The sequence below is a fragment of the Gossypium hirsutum genome, chromosome A02, assembly GCF_007990345.1.
Source record: "Gossypium hirsutum isolate 1008001.06 chromosome A02, Gossypium_hirsutum_v2.1, whole genome shotgun sequence".
NCBI classification, from domain to species: domain Eukaryota; kingdom Viridiplantae; phylum Streptophyta; class Magnoliopsida; order Malvales; family Malvaceae; genus Gossypium; species Gossypium hirsutum.
Window position 1 is genome coordinate 13,468,735 of NC_053425.1, and position 22,319 is coordinate 13,491,053.

At 32.8% G+C, this 22,319-nt stretch overlaps 1 protein-coding gene across 7 annotated transcripts; it reads right to left on the minus strand.

Moving 5' to 3' along the window:
• Positions 1-1,938: 1,938 nt before the first annotated feature.
• Positions 1,939-5,162, minus strand: LOC107951491 (dol-P-Man:Man(5)GlcNAc(2)-PP-Dol alpha-1,3-mannosyltransferase). 7 transcript variants are annotated; one of them, XR_005912154.1, is made up of 8 exons: positions 4,806-5,162; positions 4,675-4,709; positions 4,425-4,562; positions 4,269-4,337; positions 3,776-3,838; positions 3,507-3,561; positions 2,392-2,812; positions 1,939-2,280 (listed from the first exon to the last, which is right to left on the minus strand). XR_005912154.1 is itself a non-coding variant. In XM_041091360.1 (6 exons), the coding sequence occupies exons 1-6, from the start codon at positions 4,972-4,974 to the stop codon at positions 3,514-3,516; spliced, it is 522 nt and encodes a 173-aa protein (XP_040947294.1). In that variant the 5' UTR covers positions 4,975-5,149; the 3' UTR covers positions 1,939-3,513. The 7 variants fall into 7 exon arrangements, 3 of the variants coding, with proteins under 3 accessions (XP_040947294.1, XP_016742048.1, XP_016742049.1); XR_005912153.1 differs by having other exon boundaries at positions 2,392-3,561; positions 4,806-5,155; XM_041091360.1 differs by having other exon boundaries at positions 1,939-3,561; positions 4,806-5,149.
• Between the last annotated feature and the right edge of the window lie 17,157 nt (positions 5,163-22,319).

The following is a 22,319-nucleotide window of genomic DNA, read 5'->3' on the forward strand; positions in this document are numbered from 1 at the left end:
AGCAACATCCTTCAAAGATAGTGGTGTGGATGAGAATGTCGGGGCTCCCGTATAGGTATTATAACAAGAAGCTGTTGAGAATAATAACAGGGACATTGAGGAAGGTGGATTGTAACACAACAGAAGGAAGGAAAGGGAAGTTTGTATGGTTTGCAATTGTTGTAGATCTGAAGAAACCACTAAAGCTTTTGTTGGAATCAACGACATCCCTTTTTGTATTGAGTATGAGGGGCTTCCCTTGATTTGTTATAAGTGCACTGTTATGGACACCTTCAAGAGCGTTGTCCATCAAAAAGAAAGGAATCGGAGGAGACCCGACCTTCGGGCAATGAATCTAGACCATCACCGTTGTCGATAAAGAAGATAATGGCTGGCCAGAACTGCTTTGGTCCGTGGATGCAAGCTCCTGGCCAGAAACGACGATTGACAAAATAATTGGCAGCAAACAATTATGGAAAAAATAAGATGGTGTTACATTAGCCCTAGAAAATACTTGTTTTGATATTCTTGTGGATTTGGATGACACGATAATTAAGGAATCACAGGATTTTGGGAACGTAAATTTTTTCGGTGATAAGGGATGTGGAAATGGAAAGAAAAGGGAGAAAGGAATTGAGAAACAAAGAAGAAAGGAGCAGATGGTGATAAACAAATGAATGACTAAAGGATAAAGGAGTGGCTGGTGTTCAAGAGTTTAAAGATGATGGAAGGGTGGATCAAAATCTTAATAGTCCCCATGACTTTGGTGGATTGGTGTGATTAAGGAATATTTAGGCAGGTGGACCTAGTGGAAATGTTAAAGTTGAAACAGGTGGGCCTAGTGGTGTATTAGTGGTGGGATTGGAACAAAATGGCCCTAAGGTTATTGAGAGGCCCATGAGTCTCCCCATTATGAACCATAGGGCTATCTAGATTGAAGACGGTGCTGGATGTTCTGAAAATATGGTTATTATGCATGAGCCATGTAAAGTTAAAGGGGTTCAAGCACAAAAAAATAAGGCATTAACCATGAAGGAGATCACTAAAAAGGGACATAAAATCCACAAAAGGGTTGAATAAAAGCGTCCTACTAAACCGATTATGATAGAATGGGTGGAAATGTTTTAAAAAATTTTAGATAGTTCGAGCAGAACCAACAATGCAGATGTTGAATGCGATGTATCTATGGAAGTAATATTTGTGGGTGAGATACCGGATGGGAAGAAGCTGAGCAATCATAGGATAGATGCTGAGAATAATGCAAAGGAAGCTCCGGTGGCGGGTGAGTCTTTATTAAGCCAGTAATTACAATATTTTTACATTTTAATATGGATTTTAAGATACTATGCTGGAACTGTCAATGAGCCTTTAGTCTTAAATTTGGTATTGTGTTGAAAAATATCTTGAGGTCTCAAAAGTCAGATATCTTAGTGTTAGTGGAAACAAGAATAAGTGGGAAAAAGGCAGATGAGGTTATTCAGACAACAAGTTTCGATTTTTCATTTAAAATGGAAGCAAAGGGCTTTTCTGGTGGTATTTGGGTTCTATGGAAAGACAAAATGAGGATTGATGTGATTGAACACTACAACAAAATTGACTTTTAGCAGCGTTTTTTTAGGCCTTTAGCGGTGCTTTTCCCACAAACGCCGCTAAAGGTCATGAAATTTTAAAAAAAAAAATTATAAAATATTAGAAAGTTCCTGAAAAATTAAAATTCATTATCAAAATATTGAGGAGAATAATATCCATGATATAAATATAAAAATTTTCTATTGAAATTCATTATCAAATTAAAATTTCTATGAAAATTTTAACTTTAAAACTAAATATAAAATTTGATGAATTCAAATTTAGAATTTAAAATAATAAATTAATAACACAATTAAAATTCAAAAGTTAGAACTCAAGTTATTAAATATTAAAATAAAAATAAAAATATAGAATCAAAACTAAAATAAATAATAAAAATTAGATTAAATATAAAGATATAAATAAAATACAACAAGTCTTTTAGTAACAGCAAGTCCAAATACAGCATCTTGTTTGCGAACCTAAACAACATTGAAAATTGAAAGGTCTTTTATAAAAGACAAATTAACTCGATAATCACTTATTTAACCACCAATCAAATACACAATCAGAGATTCTAAATTTCCACTCCTCACTAAATTTAAGTAATTAACTCGATAATCACTAAATTCACAATTAAATTAAATTGCCTAACTAATAAACTCATACCGGTTCCATGAACTTTCGTGAAAACATTGATATTAAAACCACCGGAAAACCTTCCTCCCTTGCCTTCGTCAACCAATTCAAAAAAAAAAAAAAACAAAAACAGAAGTCAGCAAGCTAAATTCGAAGACTCAACATGCAATAAAATGATGATTCGATTAAAAACTTGAGACTCACCGTAAGAACAATAGCCTTTAAATCGTTAAAAAGCAACCTCCTAGGAGATCATGATATCAACTTGCTACAACATTGACAAAATCATGCATACAAAAAAAACTAAAGAAAGACCAAATTTTACATTAAAAATGCTAATAAAACTTGCAATTTGGAGATAAAATTCTGACCTCCAGGACTAGTATAGACTACCAGATAAGTATAATAGTAGAGAAACAAAGCTTTTAAGCTATTCCAAACATGAAGCTGAGTTTAAAATATTTAAAAAGGAAGAGGATGAAATTAATGAAAAATCAACCGATTAATGAGTTGACGTTTGGAGGCATCACAGAAGACAATTCGTCCCAATTTCAAACGATCAACTTGGCCATCATCTTGTAGTAGAAGAAAAGTTCCATAGAGATTAGTTCATTTTCCCACTGCGCTGTTAACCCCAACATAATCACTCAGTTTGAAACAAAATTTGCCATTAAGAACAAAAGTACACTTGAAACAACCAACTTTCTATTATTTCCCCAGGCACAATTGTTACATCTTCTTATTCAACTTATAATAAAATTTCAAAAGAATAGGTAGGCTAAACATTCATGCTAGCAAACTGTAAAATTAAAGGTAGCAAATTCTCATTCATCTCCATTTTTAACAAAAACACGAAATTAGAATTTGGAATGATACCCTTCAAGGTCAATACTCAAAGCTTCTCAGCTGACATAAGAAACAGAAAGCATAAATACTAGGGTCCAAAATTGATCTAAGCTTAAAAACTGAACATACCCAGAATTCAAATCTAGAAACTAATCAACATCCAATAAATTGAAACCAGAACACCCATAGTAGCAAAAACAGCTGCAGGATTCTTTTAAATATTAGCACTAGAAACAAATTTGTACCAACATTCAAAGAGGTAATAATCCACAAGTCTACAAATCAGCTAAGGTAATTATCTTTCACCCATAGTTTTTGCTTAATAAAATTATGCTCCCAAGCTGATAAGTAATCCAATTCAAACACATAATTTCACCTAAAATACAATAACTATAATATTCAAATCAGAATATTATTTTACAAATTTAGAAAAATAAATGAGAAAAAGGATTAAAAATCCGAACCTGCATTACCTTATATCTAAAATGAAATCATGAACCCGTTTCTGATCCTTTGATTTAATGGCATCTTAAACGAAACAAAAACATTGATCAAGTTAAAGAAAAAAAAGACAATGAAGAAATTAATGGTCAAACATTAGCTCCAATAATTGTTCAAAATTTAAGACAGCTACATTCAAATAAAAACTAAATAACTAAAGCATCCAATGGAACATAATTTCACTTTTCATCACTAAATGTTTCCTCATAAACATGGCTTCATCCAAAACAAAACCTCATACCATTACAATTTGCCTTTTAAGCAGAAGCTGCTGCAACCTTCTTCCTTGGTGCTGCTTCAGTACCTATACATCACCCACAATAAAAATAAGAACATTTTGAAAGAAAAAAAACCCAAAATTTGTATTAGATCTCAAATCCACCGAATACTACTTCAAAATTCATGCTTTTTTCTTTGAGTGAACTCGCTTTGAAAGACAAAGCAGGATAAGAGCCCACCACGGAAGCTGCAAAGATGTTTTAAGAACAGTAAACGATAATATAGAAAACCAAGACAACGAAATACAGAGTAAGAAACATTAACAATCAAGAATATTTTCATTTAAATCACCAATCTCGAGTTTACTAGTTTCGAACTTTCAGAGCACTCAGAAAAAGAAATATATTTATCAGCTTTACGAATTTTACATACCAAATCATATAACTAATCAGTAACAAAAAGCAAAAATAGCCGTATATTAATGCCTGAACGGTAAACAAAAGCAAATTTCATACCACATCGGTCTTTACATAGATTAATAAGACAATGCCCAGGTTTATGATGTATAAAATCCCAAACAAAATCTGCAACCAAAAACAAAATGGAAGTAAGCATAAATAAAGCACAGATCACAGACAAGAAAATTCAATTTGACTAAGCACTAAGATCACCTGAGCTGGAAAAACTTGTCCTCCAGTAACATACTGAATAGCAGAATAAACATAAAGGAAACCAGCTGGGTAAACAAGCGGTCCAGTGTCTCCTTTCAAGTTCTTATAATCCCTTTCTCCTCCAAGAAACCCACTTACCTGTCATCTTAATAAACACTAATTCCACATTATCCCATCAAATAAAAACGAATAGCCGAATTAACCCATGAAGTAAATTAGCTTGATTAGTATAGAAAAAAAAGTACCACACCTGAGACATGTGAGCGTCCCAATCTATCTTCGTATCTGAAAATTAAAATCCGTGAGAAGTCACCGTGAGTTCAATTATACGGGGAAGAGAAAAGAAAAAAAACAGTGAAGATGGGATTTTGGTTATCTTACAAGGGACGTAAGCGATGATGAAGGAGACGAGGAGGGAGTCAATGATGGGTAAAGCCAACGCCATTGTTGTTTTGGGGTTTTTCATGAATTTGGGGATCAAAGAAGATGAAGCAGCAGCTTTTTTCCGAGAGCGTTTGGCATGAGCAGAGGTTGAATTTTTTACTGCCATGGCTATTTTTGCTTTTGGGTTGAATTTGGTGTTGGATTAATGAAGGAGAAAGAAACTGGAATGCTTGAGTTTTCAGAGAACAAACGGAGGTAAATGAAAGAGTTGGGTACACTTGGGATATTTGGGGGCAAATTTTGAGAGTAAAAGGAAATGAGAAGAAGATGAGAAGAGGGTAGCCAAAAAATTGTGAGCGGGATTTTGAAAAAGGGATAAAAAATAATGGTTTTTTGTGGCGTTTTACCCAAAAACGCCACTATTGCTCAATTTTATTTTATTTTTTACATATTTTTTTTCTATTTTTTCTTTTAAAATTTTTGTGCTGAGATTATTATTTTTTGAATTTTTTTTAAATTTTGAATATTGAACTTTTTAACTGAAATATGGACTAAAATATTAAATATTAAATTTTTAAGCTTTTTATTTAATATATAAGAGATTATCTAAACCTTAAACCCTTAATTATAGTCTTCATACTCTAAATCATAAAACATAAACCATCAACCTTAAAAGAATAAAAAAATACTCTATAAAACAAGTTGGAACTAAAACAATACTTATTTCAAAACAAAAAAAGAGTTGCAACTTTTTAATAAGAAGATTGATTTACGAATAAAGGAATGTTTTATAAAAAGAAAATGAGTTACAATTAAAAAGATGTGGAGACACAAATGAGTGCAGAGGATTTTCGTATAAATTAATAAATATATATTTTAATTAGTCAGTATAGATAAATATTAAAATAGTATAAACAAAAAACTATTAATAAAATTTAATAAAACAATTTCTCTATTGGAACACTTTAGTTATAATGTCCACTCTGTAAGATATTTCTATGTTATATAAACTTGGAAATTATACATAGTTCAACAAATGCTAATTAATATTTAAGCTTGCCACAATCAAAATCACCCTTTCTTAATAGCGTCCCAGGTAAGAATCTGGAAAGGAAATTATCTCTTAAGAAGTTAATAACTGTCCCATTGTAAACTTCAACCCTAACCCTTAAACCCTAAATCATAATCCCTAAACCCATAATTCATCATAAACCTTCAAATACTAGTTAACTCCTAAACCTTAAACCCTAAACCGTACATCTTAAACCATAGTTAACTCATAAACATGCTTAAACCCTAAATCATATATCTTAAACCATAAACCTTAAACTATAATGATAATTAATTTAATATTTAAATTCAATACTATCTCTTTTACGATTATATAAGAAATATTTAATATATTGTATAACCATAAATTTTAATAATTATTATTTTAGGGGTTATAGATTAGTGTTTATGATTTTTTGGGGTTTAGGGGTTATATGACTTTTAGCGGCGTTTTATCAAAAGCGCCGCTAATGCCCTGGTTTTTAGCGGCGTTTTACCAAAAGCGCCGCTAATGCCCTGGTTTTTAGTGGCGTCTTACCAAAAGCGCCGCTAATGCCCTGGTTTTTAGTGGCGTTTTACCAAAAGCGCCGCTAATGCCCTGGTTTTAGCGGCGTTTTTTGTAAAACGCTGCTATTGCTCTGTATTTTAAAATTTTTGCGGCGTTTTTTGATAAAACGCCGCTAAAAACGCCGCTAAAGCCCTATTTTCCTGTAGTGGAAGTTTCAAGCCAATTTATCCATTATTGCTGCTCCAAGAAAGGTATGGAACAAGTTATTTTGTTTACGGTTGTTTACACTAGTCCTAACGTAGCAAAACGTAAGTTGTTGTGGAACCACCTTGCCTAGTTGAAATATTGGATCTGGTACCCTAGGTATAGTATTTTCGTCTAAGTACACTTGTACTTTTTTCAAACAGATTGTTTAATAAAATTATTCACGAATTACATTAATACTTTTTTGTGTATTTTCCTCACATGATTTTTGCACGCAAAGAAAAATAGAAGCAAATGTTTCTCATTGGTTGTCTAATGTTTAACTAATATTAAGCGGTATTATGTGATTGGATCATTGTATGGAAAGACAACTTGTATTAGTAGACAAGCCTGAATATGTCCTTAGTTTAATCATAAATGAGAAAACTGATTGAAAGACTAATATGCCGTCTATCAAGTTCAATTGGGGAGATGCCTTGTATTAGACATTGGAGTGGATGACTCTAAGAAGATAGAGACATAGATGTGACTGACTAGACTAGTAGTATATCGGACAAGACCGAAGTAGAATAGATCCTGAATCCCTTTATGAATTTATTCACTTGTAATGTTCATAGTGTGACATACCTAAATCCTAAGTGGATGGTGGACTATGTGTGGGTGACTCATACACTTTGATGTAAGTAAAAGCCTGAGTTTACATAGATAAGAAACTGAAAGTTGATGCGTTGGGTGTACAACTTCTATAGTATGTAGCATTATTCACAATAGTGGAATTCATAGCCCAAAATATGGATAAATAATATCCTTTCATTGGCATTACATGGTTGATAAAAAAGTAAACGTAGCCACGGGTCATCCGTCTTTGTGATGGATGACTTGATTACTATTTGATAATGATTGACTTTTCATGAAGAAGATGTAATGGTTACCATGAGATAAATAGAATGAAATTGGGAGAATGGATATTATCCCAAAGAGATCAAGGATATCTTCTAAGGGTAACACACTTATGACAAGTCATTAAACCAGCATTGAGTAGTTGCTTTTGTAATGGTATGTCATTGAGGAAAGCTTAGTCATGATGCTATAGTGGAATGACTTCGTGACTAAATGAGTTTATAACTAATAGGCAAAAAGCCAGAACTTAATTATAAATCATTTGAGCCTCAACTACATATGTTCAATCGGTCCCTCAGCTAGCTCGTTGAAATTAGAAATGAATTCTATGTTTGAATAGAAATGAATGGAATGAATAGAAAAAAAAATAGGAAACATTTAGGAATGATTATGGTTTTCTAAAAAATGGGGAAATGGAATCATTTGGAAATGAATGTAGGTTTCCAAAATTGACATGGAAATTTGCAATCCTAAGTAGGATTACTTAAAAAATGGTGGAAGAATGAGTTTATGTTTTTGGACTATTTCGAAGCCCAAAAATGAAAATAAATCATTCAATCATAGTGAACATGTTGAGTTGAGACATATTGAACGAATTTTCTCAAAATTTTATTAAGGGTAAAATCGCAAAAATTTTATCGAGGGTAAAATTGTCAAAAAATTTACTAGGGTAAATTTGGGATAAGAAACTTATTTAATATGTAAATATTGAAGTTTATTTTTGGAAATAGAAAAACTGAATCGAGTTGGATCATAATACAGAGTACTGGGTCAAAAAAGCCCAAAAAGTACTTGTAATTGCATCCGATGAGAGAGAGGCCCAAAACCCCTCATGTAAGGAGGTGGGACGGTAAAACCCTAGTATCATTAACTAGGGTTTTCGCCCCCTATATCCTAGTTAGACTAGGATATCATTTTTTTAGTGGAAATAAACTTTTACAACTCTACAAGGGTTCTACCTTCTCTTCCTATAAATAGATGGCACCGGTAGAGCTATGAACGCAATATTTGAGAGATTGTTATTCTACCGAGAAATAAAGAGAATTTATTCTCAACTTATAAATATAATTTTTAGAATAATAATTTTATCGGTTTCTATTATAGAAGAGAGAATTTTAGTTTTCAATCTAAAAGGAAAACTTTTTCTGGTTTTGTGTTTTGATTTAACTGGTTCGAGTCCACACTTGAAGTAGTTCGTGGTACGAGAATAGTGGAAGATATCTTTAGCAATGATGATATTTTCTATTATGCTTCTACCAGAGACAAATCTTGATTGGTTCGAAAGAACCCATTTCTGTATCAATGGCTTCAATTTATTCATAATGGCTTTTGTCATAATTTTGTAAAGAGCAGTGCAGAGGCTAATAGGATGAAACTAAGATAAACATTTAGGATTTTCCACCTTTGGAATTAACATGAGTAATGTTCGATTAAGCTAACCCTCCAAACATCCACCTTTTCAGATTTTCTACAAAAACTCACATACAATTTGTGTAACAGCCCGATTTCTAGTGGTGTCGGAAACAATGATTTCGGGACCACAATTCCGACATGCTAGTCCATAAATATTATTTATTTATTAATGTCATATTAAGTTTCAGTTAAGAAATTTTATTGTTTAGCTAGTTAATTAAAGAAAAATGATTAAATTGTAAAAGTTTGAAAAGTTGGTATCAATAATTAAAAGTATTAAGTGGTTAATATTGTGGGAGTTGATGGATCTATGTGGTAATTAAACCATATAGAACATGGGTGGAAAATTATGGACTAAGTTTAGTTGATAGTTAAATTATGTTTTAAGGGCAAAATAGTAAATAGATAGTAAAATGTAAATTAATTAAAAGAAAGTAAAATCCTATAATCTTTCTTGTTCTTTGCCACAAATTGGAAAGAAAAAAGAAAGCCATAGATGAGCTTGAACATTCGACATATGGAATTCTTGCATATAGGTATAATTTTCATCTGTTTTTCATGAATTTTATGTTTTTGGGATCGGTTTAGCGTAATCTAGCTAGCACGAGGGTTAATTTCTAAAATTGTTAAATATTGTGGAAAATGCCATTTATGATATTTGATGTGTTCTTGAATTTAATGGTAGAATATGGTGTTTGGGTGTTTAATTGAGATATTTTGTTAGATGATTTTGTATAATTTTAAAGTTTAGGGATTTATATTCAAATAAATTAAACTAATATGTTTTTGTTGAAAATTTTTAGCATGTGTGGATTGTTTAAGGATGTATATGAATTCAGCACAATATTGAATGACAATTTGTGAAAATAGATTTGTTTTAATATTGAGGACTAAATTGAATAGAATATAAAAACTTGGGGTAAATGTATAAAATTATAAATAGGGAATTATGTGTATTAAATTGAATGGAATATGAAATTGAAGCTAATAATTGAAATAAATTATATTGTAGATCAAGATCAAATTGATAATCGTGAAAAATGAAGGTTGTTGATTAGGCCCTAAACTTTTGTTGTTTCTACAATTTGGCCCTGGAAAGTTCGTACGGTATAGTTTTGTATTGTTTAGTTATTTCATTATTATGAGTTGATATTATTAATGACTTGAAAATTTTGAATCATATTAAGAGAATTGATTTAAGAAAGTGATTAAATTATGTGTTGTTATATGTTAAATAGTTGAGATGATAAACGTAAGATAGGATACGATTGGCATGCAACTAGGTTATATCGCACGCGGTGAGGGATTGGTTGTTGTTGAGATGATGATTCTGGTTTTATATATGTTTACTGAATATACCGAAATTCAACATTTTTTGCGAACTATTGCGTTATATTTAGTGTTTCAAGTGTGTATCGGGGGAGGATGTAAAGCCTACGGGCTTAGCACTTGGTGCCGAGGTGTGTTTCGGAGGGATGTTAGCCTTCGGGCCTAGCACTTGGTGCCAAGTGTGTTCTCGGATGGTTATCTCATGTGAGTAATTTTGTGTGTTTGGTTGGTTAGCCGTGTATCCAAATCCATTACAACGTTCATCGAGTGTATTTAGTGATATAACCTAGTTGGTTGAATTGATTCATTTGTATACAAGTTTATGACTCACCTATGGTTTGATTATGAATGATAGGACAATGATTTATAACTATTCTGTATTTTGTATTGATTAAGCTTATTTGGTAAGTTAATTGTTTAATCCGTGGAACTTACCAAGCTTAAGAAAGCTTACTTGTGTCTTTTGAGGCTTCGGGTGATCGGCTTGACTTCAAGAATCACACTATCCAGAAATATATTGGTATTTTTGAATGTTCGTTTTAGGTTATATGACATGCAATAGGTGAATTGAATTTATGATAGTAATTTGTGAAGTTAATAGTTTGGAGGATACTTGTTTGAGATAGATGTTGAATATATGTAAATATGTTTTGGTTTGGTATATGTGTCAGTTTGGAATTTGTTTGGTATTTTGGTATAAGACTTGTAGAATGTGTAAATATGGCAAGATGAATTATGAATTAAAAAGAGTGATGTTTTGGAATGAAATGCTAATGGTGTATAAACATTTTGAATGCCATAGCTTTGATTTTAAATGTGATATTAATGTGATTACTGAATTGTGGTGTCAATGAAGACACATTGGTTAGTTAATTATGTGATTGAATAGGTGAATTTCGGCATGAATTGAACTTTTGAAGATGAGGTTTTACCATTTTAAAAACAAGTATTGATACTTGACATTTGGTAGTGATACTTAACCATATGAACAATTTTAAAACAAACAGAATGCCAAGATGGTATCGATTTTTATTTGAGTATCGATACTTTTTCATACAATATCGATACCCTAAAATAAATATTGATACCATTGTTTTGTAAAGAAAACAATATTCAATTTTGGGATTGACTTTTAGAAAGGTATCATGTCAGTATCGATACCAACTACAAATTTTCAATATTTTCATTAAAATTTTAGAAATTTTGTAAACCTATCCTATTATATGCTTGGATTTTACAATTAGGTACTTTTAGAGTTTAAAATTAAATATGTTTGATTATATAGAATATTAATTATCAATCAATTAGTAAGTATTATTTAGTAAGTGGTTATTGGTTGTTGAATGTTACTGTAGTATCTCTTTACTTGGGTTCGGTGATTGTGTAACACCCCTTACCCATATCTGATGCTGGGACAGGGTTCGAGGCATTATTGGACTTGAACGTACACCATTTCATAAAACCGGCCATAAAATTTCATTTAAATTAAAAACATTCAAGTACATGCATAATGTCCCTTACACGAGCTACCGAGGCTCTAAACATGCATTAAAGGCGGGTTGGGACTAACAGAGAACTTTGGAAATTTTTGGGAAAACTTAGAAAAATTTTCATGAAACAGGGTTACATGCCTGTGTGTCTTCAATACTCCCGTGTCCTTAGGCCGTGTAAGTCTCTGTTTATGACGTCAGCAAAACAAATTGAACCACACGGCTGGGCCATACGTCCGTGTGCTAGGCCGTGTCTCCTACACGGCTGAGACACATGGCCGTGTCTCTGCCCATGTTGCTAGCACTTCGGGTATTTTCCAAGCCTTTTTGTTGCCTTAATCTTTCACAAACTTAATCACTTTAAAGACACATATCATAGCATCATTTTAATGATTTAGCATGCCTCACTAAGGTACGTTTTTAACAATCAACCATAACGTATTACCCAATAATTAATCTCTAGTTATTCAACAAATGTCCATGTTCAATAATTATCATCTTAATGCCAATCCATGTTCAATCATTATCATCTTAATGCCAATCTATGCGTTTATTCCAATCCTAAGGCATTCTCATGCACATATGTTATACTATTCATTCATAATAAACAATTATAATCATATTATAAGGAATTAACAAATAGTAAGGATAATTAGGCTTATAAGCCGAAACATTATAAGCCACATCCCTTGGCTATATACAATGAATCAACATGAGCCAATACATTTGGCTACTCATGATAACATCAAACCCAAAATCTAAGTCTTTATACATGCCACTCACTTGTAAAAGCTTAACATATATATATAAGTCGACACTTCCAAAATGATGACTTGATAGTGTGATGCTACCTCCGGCGATCTGCAACCTCGAGCCGACCTAAAAACACTAAAGATATGGAAAGGAGGGAGTAAGCTTTATGCTTAGTAAGCTCGCATGAAAAATAATAAGCAATGTGATCACATGCTATTTTTGATTTCTTTCTATTTATTCAAAGTCCAGTCAAGTTGTTTTCCTGAGTCACGATCACTAAATTATTTGTATCTGGAGCTACAAGACTTCAAATTGAGAACCATTAATTTTCCCTAAAACTAGACTCACATATCTTCTTACCATAAAATTTTCAGAATTTTTTGTCTAGCCAATAAGTACAGTTTATTCCTTAAAGTTACCCTTGTTTTATTGCCTGGTAGTTCTGACCTCTCTTCACTATGAATTAATTATCTCATAGTACGGGACTCAGATGATGCTTTTGTCTATTTCCCTTAAAAATAGACTCATTAAAGATTTTATGAATATAAATTATAACCCATAATCATTTTTTACAATTGTTAATGATTTTACAAATTTAAGACAAGGGAGTCCGAGATCACTCTGATCTTATTTCACAAAAATTTGAATATCTCATCATATGAGATTCCTCTGCTTACACTATTCCCTCTATCTAAAACTAGACTCGATAAGCTTTAATTTCATATTTTACTCAGCCTCTAACTCAATTTCCACTATTTTTGGTAGATTTTCAAAATCAAACTGTTGCTATTATACTAATATGTCTTAGTGCAACATAATGATAACCATCACAAATTTGTCATAGAAATTATTCGCATAAATAACACTCATTCATTTGCACTCTTATCACAAGTCCATTTCATTTCACATGGCAAACACATGCTCATGGGTTTCGAGTACGTACTTGTGCTATCTCTTAGCACAAACACTCATCCAAACATGACAATCATATACATCAAACTAGTATCATCTAAGCATAGATGAGTTTATCATTTCAAGCATTTCCATTATATTTCTCATATTAATTCCCATTGAATTCCTCAAAATCTCGATGGATATCACATTTATCGTTAAGTCATGCAAGTGATCATTTCAGGTACACACTCCCGCGAACCTCACTCATTACGGCGGGATTACCAGTCTAGGCTAAATCCCCTGTATCATAACTCATAGAGTGTTGCCGAGATTACCAGTCCAGGCTAAATCCCATACAATGACATACACTCTCATAAGCTCGGATCTAAATCACCAGTCCAGGCTAAATTCAATCCTTAATCGGATTACCAGTCCAGGCTAAATCCTTAATGCACTCATATTCTTCGGGAGGCTTGATCACTTAAGGAACACCCGTTTGGGCTAGATTCTTTCTATATTGAGATCAACGGATTACCCGTCTGGGCTAATTTTGGAAAAATTAGTTTTTTGCCCCTAAACTTTGTTAAAATTACACTTTTGCCCCTAGGCTAGTAAAGTGACTTTTATTCAATTTTCCCATTCTATAGGCCTAGCTGAACCATTTTCATACCTATAGAAAACTACAATTCTCATCATAACACCCTTTTATACCATTTGTACAACTTTTACAAAATGGTCCTTTCGGGTGTTTTCGTCGAAAATTGTTTAGTAAAAGCCGTTTACTTAACACCCAACACTTATTTTCTACCATTAGACATTAAAATACAAGCATGTCACTCATGGGTAAATTTTTAAACATAAACCCTAGCTCAAAATAATGGTAGAAATGAATAGATCATGTTACTGGGACTTCAAAAATGTAAAGAACATTAAAAACGGGGCTCGGGATCACTTACAAATGAGCTTGGAAGCTTGAACCAAACCCTAGCCATGGTATCCATTCTAGTTTCGGCTGGATGGAGAAGATGATAGCCAATTTTGGCTTATTTTCCCTTTTTAATTCCTTTAATTATTAGATTACCAAAATGCCCCTAAGTTAAAAATATTTTATTACACCCATTTCATGCCTATTTTTGTCCAACAATTAACCAATGGTCTAATTACCATTTAAGGACCTCCAATTTAAAAAATCATAACAATTGGACAATTCTAACATGTGAAACTCAGCTTTTGCACTTTTTATAATTTAGTCCTTTTGACCAAATTGAGTGCCCAAATGTCAAGATTTTCAAACGAAATTTTCACGAAATCATTTCGTGAAATCATAGACCATAAAAATATAATAAAAATAAATTTTCTTACGTCAGATTTGTGGTCCCAAAACCACTGTTCCAACTAGGCCCTAATTCGGGATGTTAGAATCGGTCCAGGTAAGGGTGTTACATTTAGGTTACAACTCTCCCCCTTAAGAATTTTGTCCTTGAAATTATTACCTGAGAATAAATTCGGATACTGCGATCTCATTAATTCTTTGGTTTCCCAAGTAGCTTCATCTACACCATGTCGTTGCCACAATTTTTCCTAATGGTACTCATTTATTTCTAAGTTCTTTTATCTCGCGAGCTCAAATTTTCACTGGTTCTACGAAATACAACATATCTAGCTGTAACTCAATTTCACTAGAAGTAAGCACATGCGAAGGACATAGTCTATATCGTTTCAACATCGAAACATGAAAAACATTATGGATTTTCTCAAGTTCAGAAGGCAAATCTAATCTGTAAGCTACAGGACCGTTTCTCTCAATGATCTCATACGATTTGATAAACCTCTCAATTTTCCATTTCTGCCAAATCGAAGCAATTTTTCCATGGTGAAACTGTCAAAAACACTCGGTCACCTACAACATATTCTATTTCCTTTCTTTTCAAATCTACGTATGACTTCTGACAATCAGATGCAGCTTTTAAACAATCTTGAATAATATGATATTTATCTTTAGTTTCACAAATTAAATCGGTGTCAACTAACATAGATTCACTCAGCTCTGACCAATAAAGTGGGGTTCTACATTTTCTTCCGTACAAAGCTTCAAATGGTGCCATTTTAATACTGGACTAATAACTGTTGTTAAGCCAACGACAGATATTTTTCCTAGCTACCTTCAAACTTAAGAATACAACATCATAATATATCCTCCAGAATATATATCACCCGTTCTAATTTTCTATTTGATTGCAAATGAAATGTTGTACTGAAATTGAGTTTATTGCCCAAAGCTTCGTGAAGTTTACCTCAAAATCTAGATGTAAACCTCGGGTCTCGATCTGAAATAATAGATATCAGAACTCCGTGTAATCTAACAATCCCAAATACATACAACTCAGCTAATTTTTCAAGAGATAATCCATTTTGACTGGAATAAAATGAGTCGATTTCATTAATCTGTCAACAATAACCCAGATCAAATCTCTCTTTCTCGGCGATATAGGTAAACCTGAAACAAAGTCCATCTTTACTCGTTCCCATTTCCACTCGGGAATCATAATCGACTATAATAACCCAGACGATATTCGATGCTTAGCTTTCACTTTGCAGCAAACTAGACATTTCGCCACAAAATCTGAAATATCTCGTTTCATGCCCGACCACCAATACGTTTGTTTCAAATCACCAAACATTTTTGCACTACCCAGATGAATTACATATGTACTACTGTGAGCCTCAGATAAATATCTCCTTTCAATCCTGGATCATTTGGAACATACCATCTGTTGCGAAAGCACAACATACCATCTAAATCAACCCTGAATTCTACAAACTGACCATTTTGAATCTGATCTCATTTAGCTAATAATTTCGGACCTTTATTTTGTAATTCTTGAATTCACTAAAGAAATACCAATCTAATTTTTAATTCTGCAAGAAGTGAACCGTCATCATTCCAAATCACCTGAGTGTCCAACACTCTCAAAGCAAACAATGATTTTCTGCTCAGTACGTTTGCAACCACATTAGCTTTCTCCGGATGATAATCAATAACGAGATCATAATCTTTCAACAATTCCAACCATCGTCGCTACCTCAAATTCAATTATTTTTGAGTCATTAAATATTTCGGGCTTTTGTGATCTGTAAATATATGACATCTCTCACCATACAAATAGTGATGCCAAATCTTCAAAGCAAAAACGATTGCGGCCAATTCAAGAGCATGAGTTAGGTAGTTTCTTTCGTGTGACTTTAATTGGCGGGAAGAATATGCTATAACTTTCTCGGCTTACATCAGTACACAACCCAATCCACTAAGTGATGCATGACTGAAAACAACATACTCTTTCCTGGATTTAGGCTAAGTCAATACATGAGCTTCCGTAAACATATTTTCAATAGTTCAAAACTTTATAGACATTTCTCTAATCAAATAAACTCAACATTTTCTGTAATAACTTGGTCATTAGTAAAGTAATTATTGAAAAGTTCTTAACGAAACAACGATAATAACCAACTAAGCCTAGAATACTATGTACCTCAAAAACAGTCTTTAGAGCTTTCCAATTAATGATAGCAGAAATATTACTCAGATCAACATGAATTCCTTTTGCAGAAACTACGTGACTGAGAAATCCAATTTCATGAAGCCAAAACTCACATTTACTGAACTTTATACAATTGTTTCTCGCGTAAAATTTGTAGAACAATTTGTAAATACTGAGCATGCTCGGATTCTATTTTAGAATAGATTAGGACATCATCAATAAATACAACCACAAATCTATCTAAATAAGGTTAAAAACTCAATTCATTAAATCCATAAAAGCAGCAGAAGCATTTGTTAATCCGAATGGATTACCAGAAATTCATAATGACCATAACGAGTTTTGAAAGCAGTTTTTGGTATGTCGACATCTTTAACTCGTAACTGATAATAACTTGACCTGAGATCTATTTTCGAGCATACTGTCACACCTTTCAGCTGATCAAATAAATCATCGATCTGAGATAAAGTATATTTATTCTTTATTGTAACATTGTTCAACTTCCTATAATCAATAAATAATCTCAACAACTTGTTTTTCTTTTTCACAAATAACACAGGTGTACCACAAGGAGATACACTCGGTCGAATAAAGCCTTTGTCTAATAACTCTTGCAACTGTGCTTTAAGTTCTTTCAGTTCAGTTGAAGTCATTCAGTGTAGTGAGATCGATATCGATACAGTTCTAGATACCTAATCAATAACGAATTTAACTTCAAATTCTAGAGGCAATCTCGATAAGTCCTCTGGAAAGACACCTATATAATGATTTACAATCGGTACCTGATCGAGCTTTGACTTTGAATCTCAAGTATCAAGAATATAGGCTAAAAACACCTCACAACCCTTTTGAATTAGTTTATTTGCTTAAATAGTTGAAATAACTCCAGTAACAATGTCTGATCCATTAGACTCAATTGTAATCATTTCACATGTTTGGCATCTTAAATCAATCCATTTTTGTCTACAGCTTATCACAACATCATGTAGCGTCAACCAATCCATTTCCATAATGATATCAAATTCTCGAAAGGGTAAAAACATCAAATCAGTAAGAAAATCACAGCCCTGAATTCTCAGTGGACAATTATGACATATTGAATTAACTAACACACTATGAGCTAGTGGATTAGTAACTCTGACATCAAACTCTGTTAACTCAAAAAGTAAATTCTTATCCATTACTAATGTCGTGCAAATATATGAATAAGTTGACTCGGGGTCAATCAATGCATACACAGTAATATCAAAGAGAAAGAATGTACTGTAAATAATGTCAGGTGTAGTAGCTTCCTCTCTGGCTCGGATAGCGTATGCTTGTGCAGGAGCTCTAGCCTCTGATCAGACAGTTGTGTCTTTAGTGCCAACGTGATTTGCTCCAGTATTATTACCCTGGCCTGGATGCCTACTCTTCCAAGGTGTTGAGATTTGTTTTTCATTTTTTTCTTCATTTTCTCCGGCTAACCTAGAACAATTTCTCACAAAATGATTTGTTGAGCCACATCTGTAACATGCACTTATTTTAGTCTTGTATTTACCGACATGTAATCTACCATAATGTTCACATGCAGATCTCGGAACATTTCAGACATTCGCCATGCTGTCATCAGGTTTAAAATGAGACTTTGAATCATGTTACACTAACTTGTTTTTACTCAAAAATCTAGACGGTGAAGTAATACGGCTAAAATCTTCTTTTAACTTCTTTACCGGTGAAATAGAAAATGACTTGGAAAAACTTCTTTTACCAAAATCCCAAGCATTTCTTTCTCTCTGTTTCTTATTATTATACACTTCCTCCATCTTTTGAGCCTGGTCAGATAATACCACGAATTGTCGTATTTCAGTTTCTCCAATCATCATTTTGATTTCATCATTTAAACCATATTCGAATCTGATGTACATTTCTTCCTCATTTAGAACAATTTTGTGAGCATATTTACTGAAATGTACAAACTCTCTTTCATATTCAGCTACGAATTTGTTTCCCTATCTCAGCTCAAGAAATTCCTTTTTCTTCCGATCTAGATAACGTTAAGTTTTAAAGAAATCCCAATTAACATTTTCCCATGGTACTATAGCTGTCAACGTCGACCACCAACTATAAGCTTCATCTTTTAATAACAATACAACATTTCTCAAATAATTGTTAAGAGAGCAATTTATTTCATCAAAAAATCGTTGGATATTCTTAAGCCAATATTTGGTTTTAGCAGAATCCTTATCAGTTCTGTCTCTAAATTCCTCAGGCCCACACTTTTTAACTTTATCAATAGGGATCCGTCGATTCATTTTGGTCGTTTGAGGGGTTGGAACTAACACAGGAGGTACTACAGTGGGTGAAGGTTGTTGAGCCACAGGAGTGGTTAGCATGAATTCTGTGAACCATTGACCCATTAACCCAAAGAAAATGTTTTTGACTTCATTTTCTAACATTTGGAGAATCTGTAAACTAGGACTGGCTTCTTTTTTAGTAGTTGAAACATTACTATTAACCTCATCAGGGTCAGCAAGATCGATTTTTGCTTACATATTTAATATCTATAAGAAAAACAATAGTTAGATCAGACCAATCAAATATCATACTATCACAGGAATATATGACATGTAATTTTTAAACTCTAAACACGTTGCGTTCAGTCCGAGAATCTACTAAACTGTAGCTCTGATACCTATAAATGTAACACTCCGTACCCGACCCAATCATTGGACCCGAGTGAAGAGATGCTATAGTAACATTCAATAACCGATAACCACTTATTAAACAATACTTACTTAATTGTTATTCTATATAATCAAACATATTAAATTTTAAACTCTAAAAGTACCTAATTGTAAAATCCAAGCATATAATAAGATATGTTTACAAAATTTCTAAAATTTTAATGAAAATATTGAAAATCCATAGTTGGTATCGATATTGAAACGATATCTTTCTAAAAGTCGATACCAAAATTGAATATTGTTCCTTTGCAAAATAAAAGGTATCTATATTTATTTTAGGGTATCGATATTGTATGAAAAAGTATCGATACTTAAATAAAAAATTGATACTATCTTTGCATTCTGTTTGTTTTAAAACTGTTCATATGGTTAAGTATCGATACCAAATGTCAAAATATCAATACTTGTTTTTAAAATGGTAAAACCTCATCTTCAAACGTTCAATTCATGCCAAAATTCACCTATCCAAACATCTAATAGACTAACCAATGGGTTTTCATTGACACTGTGACAGCCCTAATGTGACCCTAGTCGGGAAGTGGTTTCAGGACCACAAAACCGAGTCATAAAATAATTACCGTCATATTTGATGCTTATTATATGTATATATGCATGTGTGAAAATTTCATAATTGAATTTTGTTAATTGTAAGTGAATTTTAGTAAATAGGACTTATGTGAGAAAATTTAGAAATGTGCTAGGCAAATGTAAAGTGGCCTATTAATGCATGTTATAAAAATGATGGGTTTGCATGTCAAATTACCCAAAATTTGAGCTAGTGGCCGGCCATGCTATGGGTCATAACATATTATAAACATGTTGTGTTAATGTTTATGTTAGAAATAATAAATAAAAGGGTTAGTAATAAAATAAGGAGATGAAGGGTGATGAAAACAAAGAAAGAAAAAAAAAGTGTTCATCCTTTAACATCTTTGGCCAAAAATTCCAAGGAGAAAAGAAGAAGAAAGGAGTTCTCTTGCTTCATGTTCGGCTTGGATGAGGATTAGGAAGAGGTAAGTATCTTGAAATTCTTGGAAAATTATGTATAAAGAAGGTGGTTAGTTCAAGTTCTATTCATTCCATGGATTAAATTTTGATTGATTGGAGGTTTGATATTCGGCCAAGTAGTTTGAAGCTCTTAGTACATATATTTTTTCTTCCTTCTTGAAGGTTGAAATTGGGTTGTTCCTAAGGGGTGACGAATGTGGTCATTGAAGGGCCTTGAGGAACAATATGTGTGGCTTGGGTTATAACATTCGGCCATGGTAGTAAATAGAAGTGATAAATGGTAGTTAGGTGAAGTAGAGTCTAGCAAATGAGCACATATGTGCATTAGTTACTAAATGGAAAAAAATCGGCTAACAAGTGTGTACTAAGGCCGAATATGATTTTGGATATTATTGGGCAATGTATGTGTTTTAAATTAATGGAATGGAGAGGATGCTTTAATTGTGTTATGAACAATTATATGTTAAATTAAGGTTTGCTAAGCTAGCTATTAAGGTGAAGTGCAAATGTTAGTATTTGATTGCTAGTGTATATATGTGTACTAGCCGAGTTTTGAATTTGAATAATGGTTTGAGCACCATGTGTTGTATTGAGATTGTTTGAGTGAATTCATAGATATTTATATGATGAATTCGGTTGTAGATATACATGCTTAAATAAGATGCACACATGAATGAATAGATAGATTGGTGTTGCATGTATTCGGTTATAGGCAAGCATAATGATGATTCTATCTTGACTTAGATAATCGGCTCAAGGAGAATATTAGCCAATATGTTGAATTTGGTTCATGATTTCATAAATATGACTCTAATGTCTAATATATATATATATGGACTAAGTACCTTGAATTTCTCTTGATGTTCAAGATGATTAAATCAATTTATTTGTTAAATTAAGCTCAAGAGCAAAGGGGAACTAAATTCGATAAAGGGAAGGAAAAAGTAATTGAATAGCCGTTGAAGACGTTCGAAAACATCCGAGGTAAGTTTTCGAGTAATGGAACTTAGATTATGATTCGATTAGATCATGTTATAAGGAAATCAAAATCATGCTTTTTGTATGTAGCTATTGAGCCGAAAATGATAATGCTTGATAAGTGACTTGTGTTTGAATTCTAGTTATGAAAATGAAATATAGATGTGTCATGATTTATTGATATGTGCATGAATATTCGGATGATAACCGGGCTAAGTCCCGAAGGCATTTGTGCGAGTTACTATATCCGGGCTAAGTCCCGAAGGCATTTGTGCGAGTTACTATATCCGGGCTAAGTCCCGAAGGCATTTGTGCGAGTTACTATAACCGGGCTAAGTCCCGAAGGCATTTGAGCGAGTAGCTAAATCCGGCTAAATCCTGAAGGTACTTGGTTTGGGAATGAGCAATCTTGCTGTAATAATTTCAATTAATACGCTCGTAAAACCCCAACGATGAGGTATGTTTTGTATATGCATTGGAATAATTGATTCCTTTTAAATAGTATTCGCTCAATCGATTAACAAGCTTCTGGCCTTTAGTCAAGTTGATTCCTTATGTATGAATATAAGGGTTGGAAATGTGAAGTAGGTATGATTGTGAGAATATGTGTATATGAAATGATTCGTTTAGTCATATGAATGCTATACTTCAGTTGTGCATGATTTCATTACTCAAAACTTACTAAGCATTAAATGCTTATTCCGTTTCTTTGATTCTTTGTT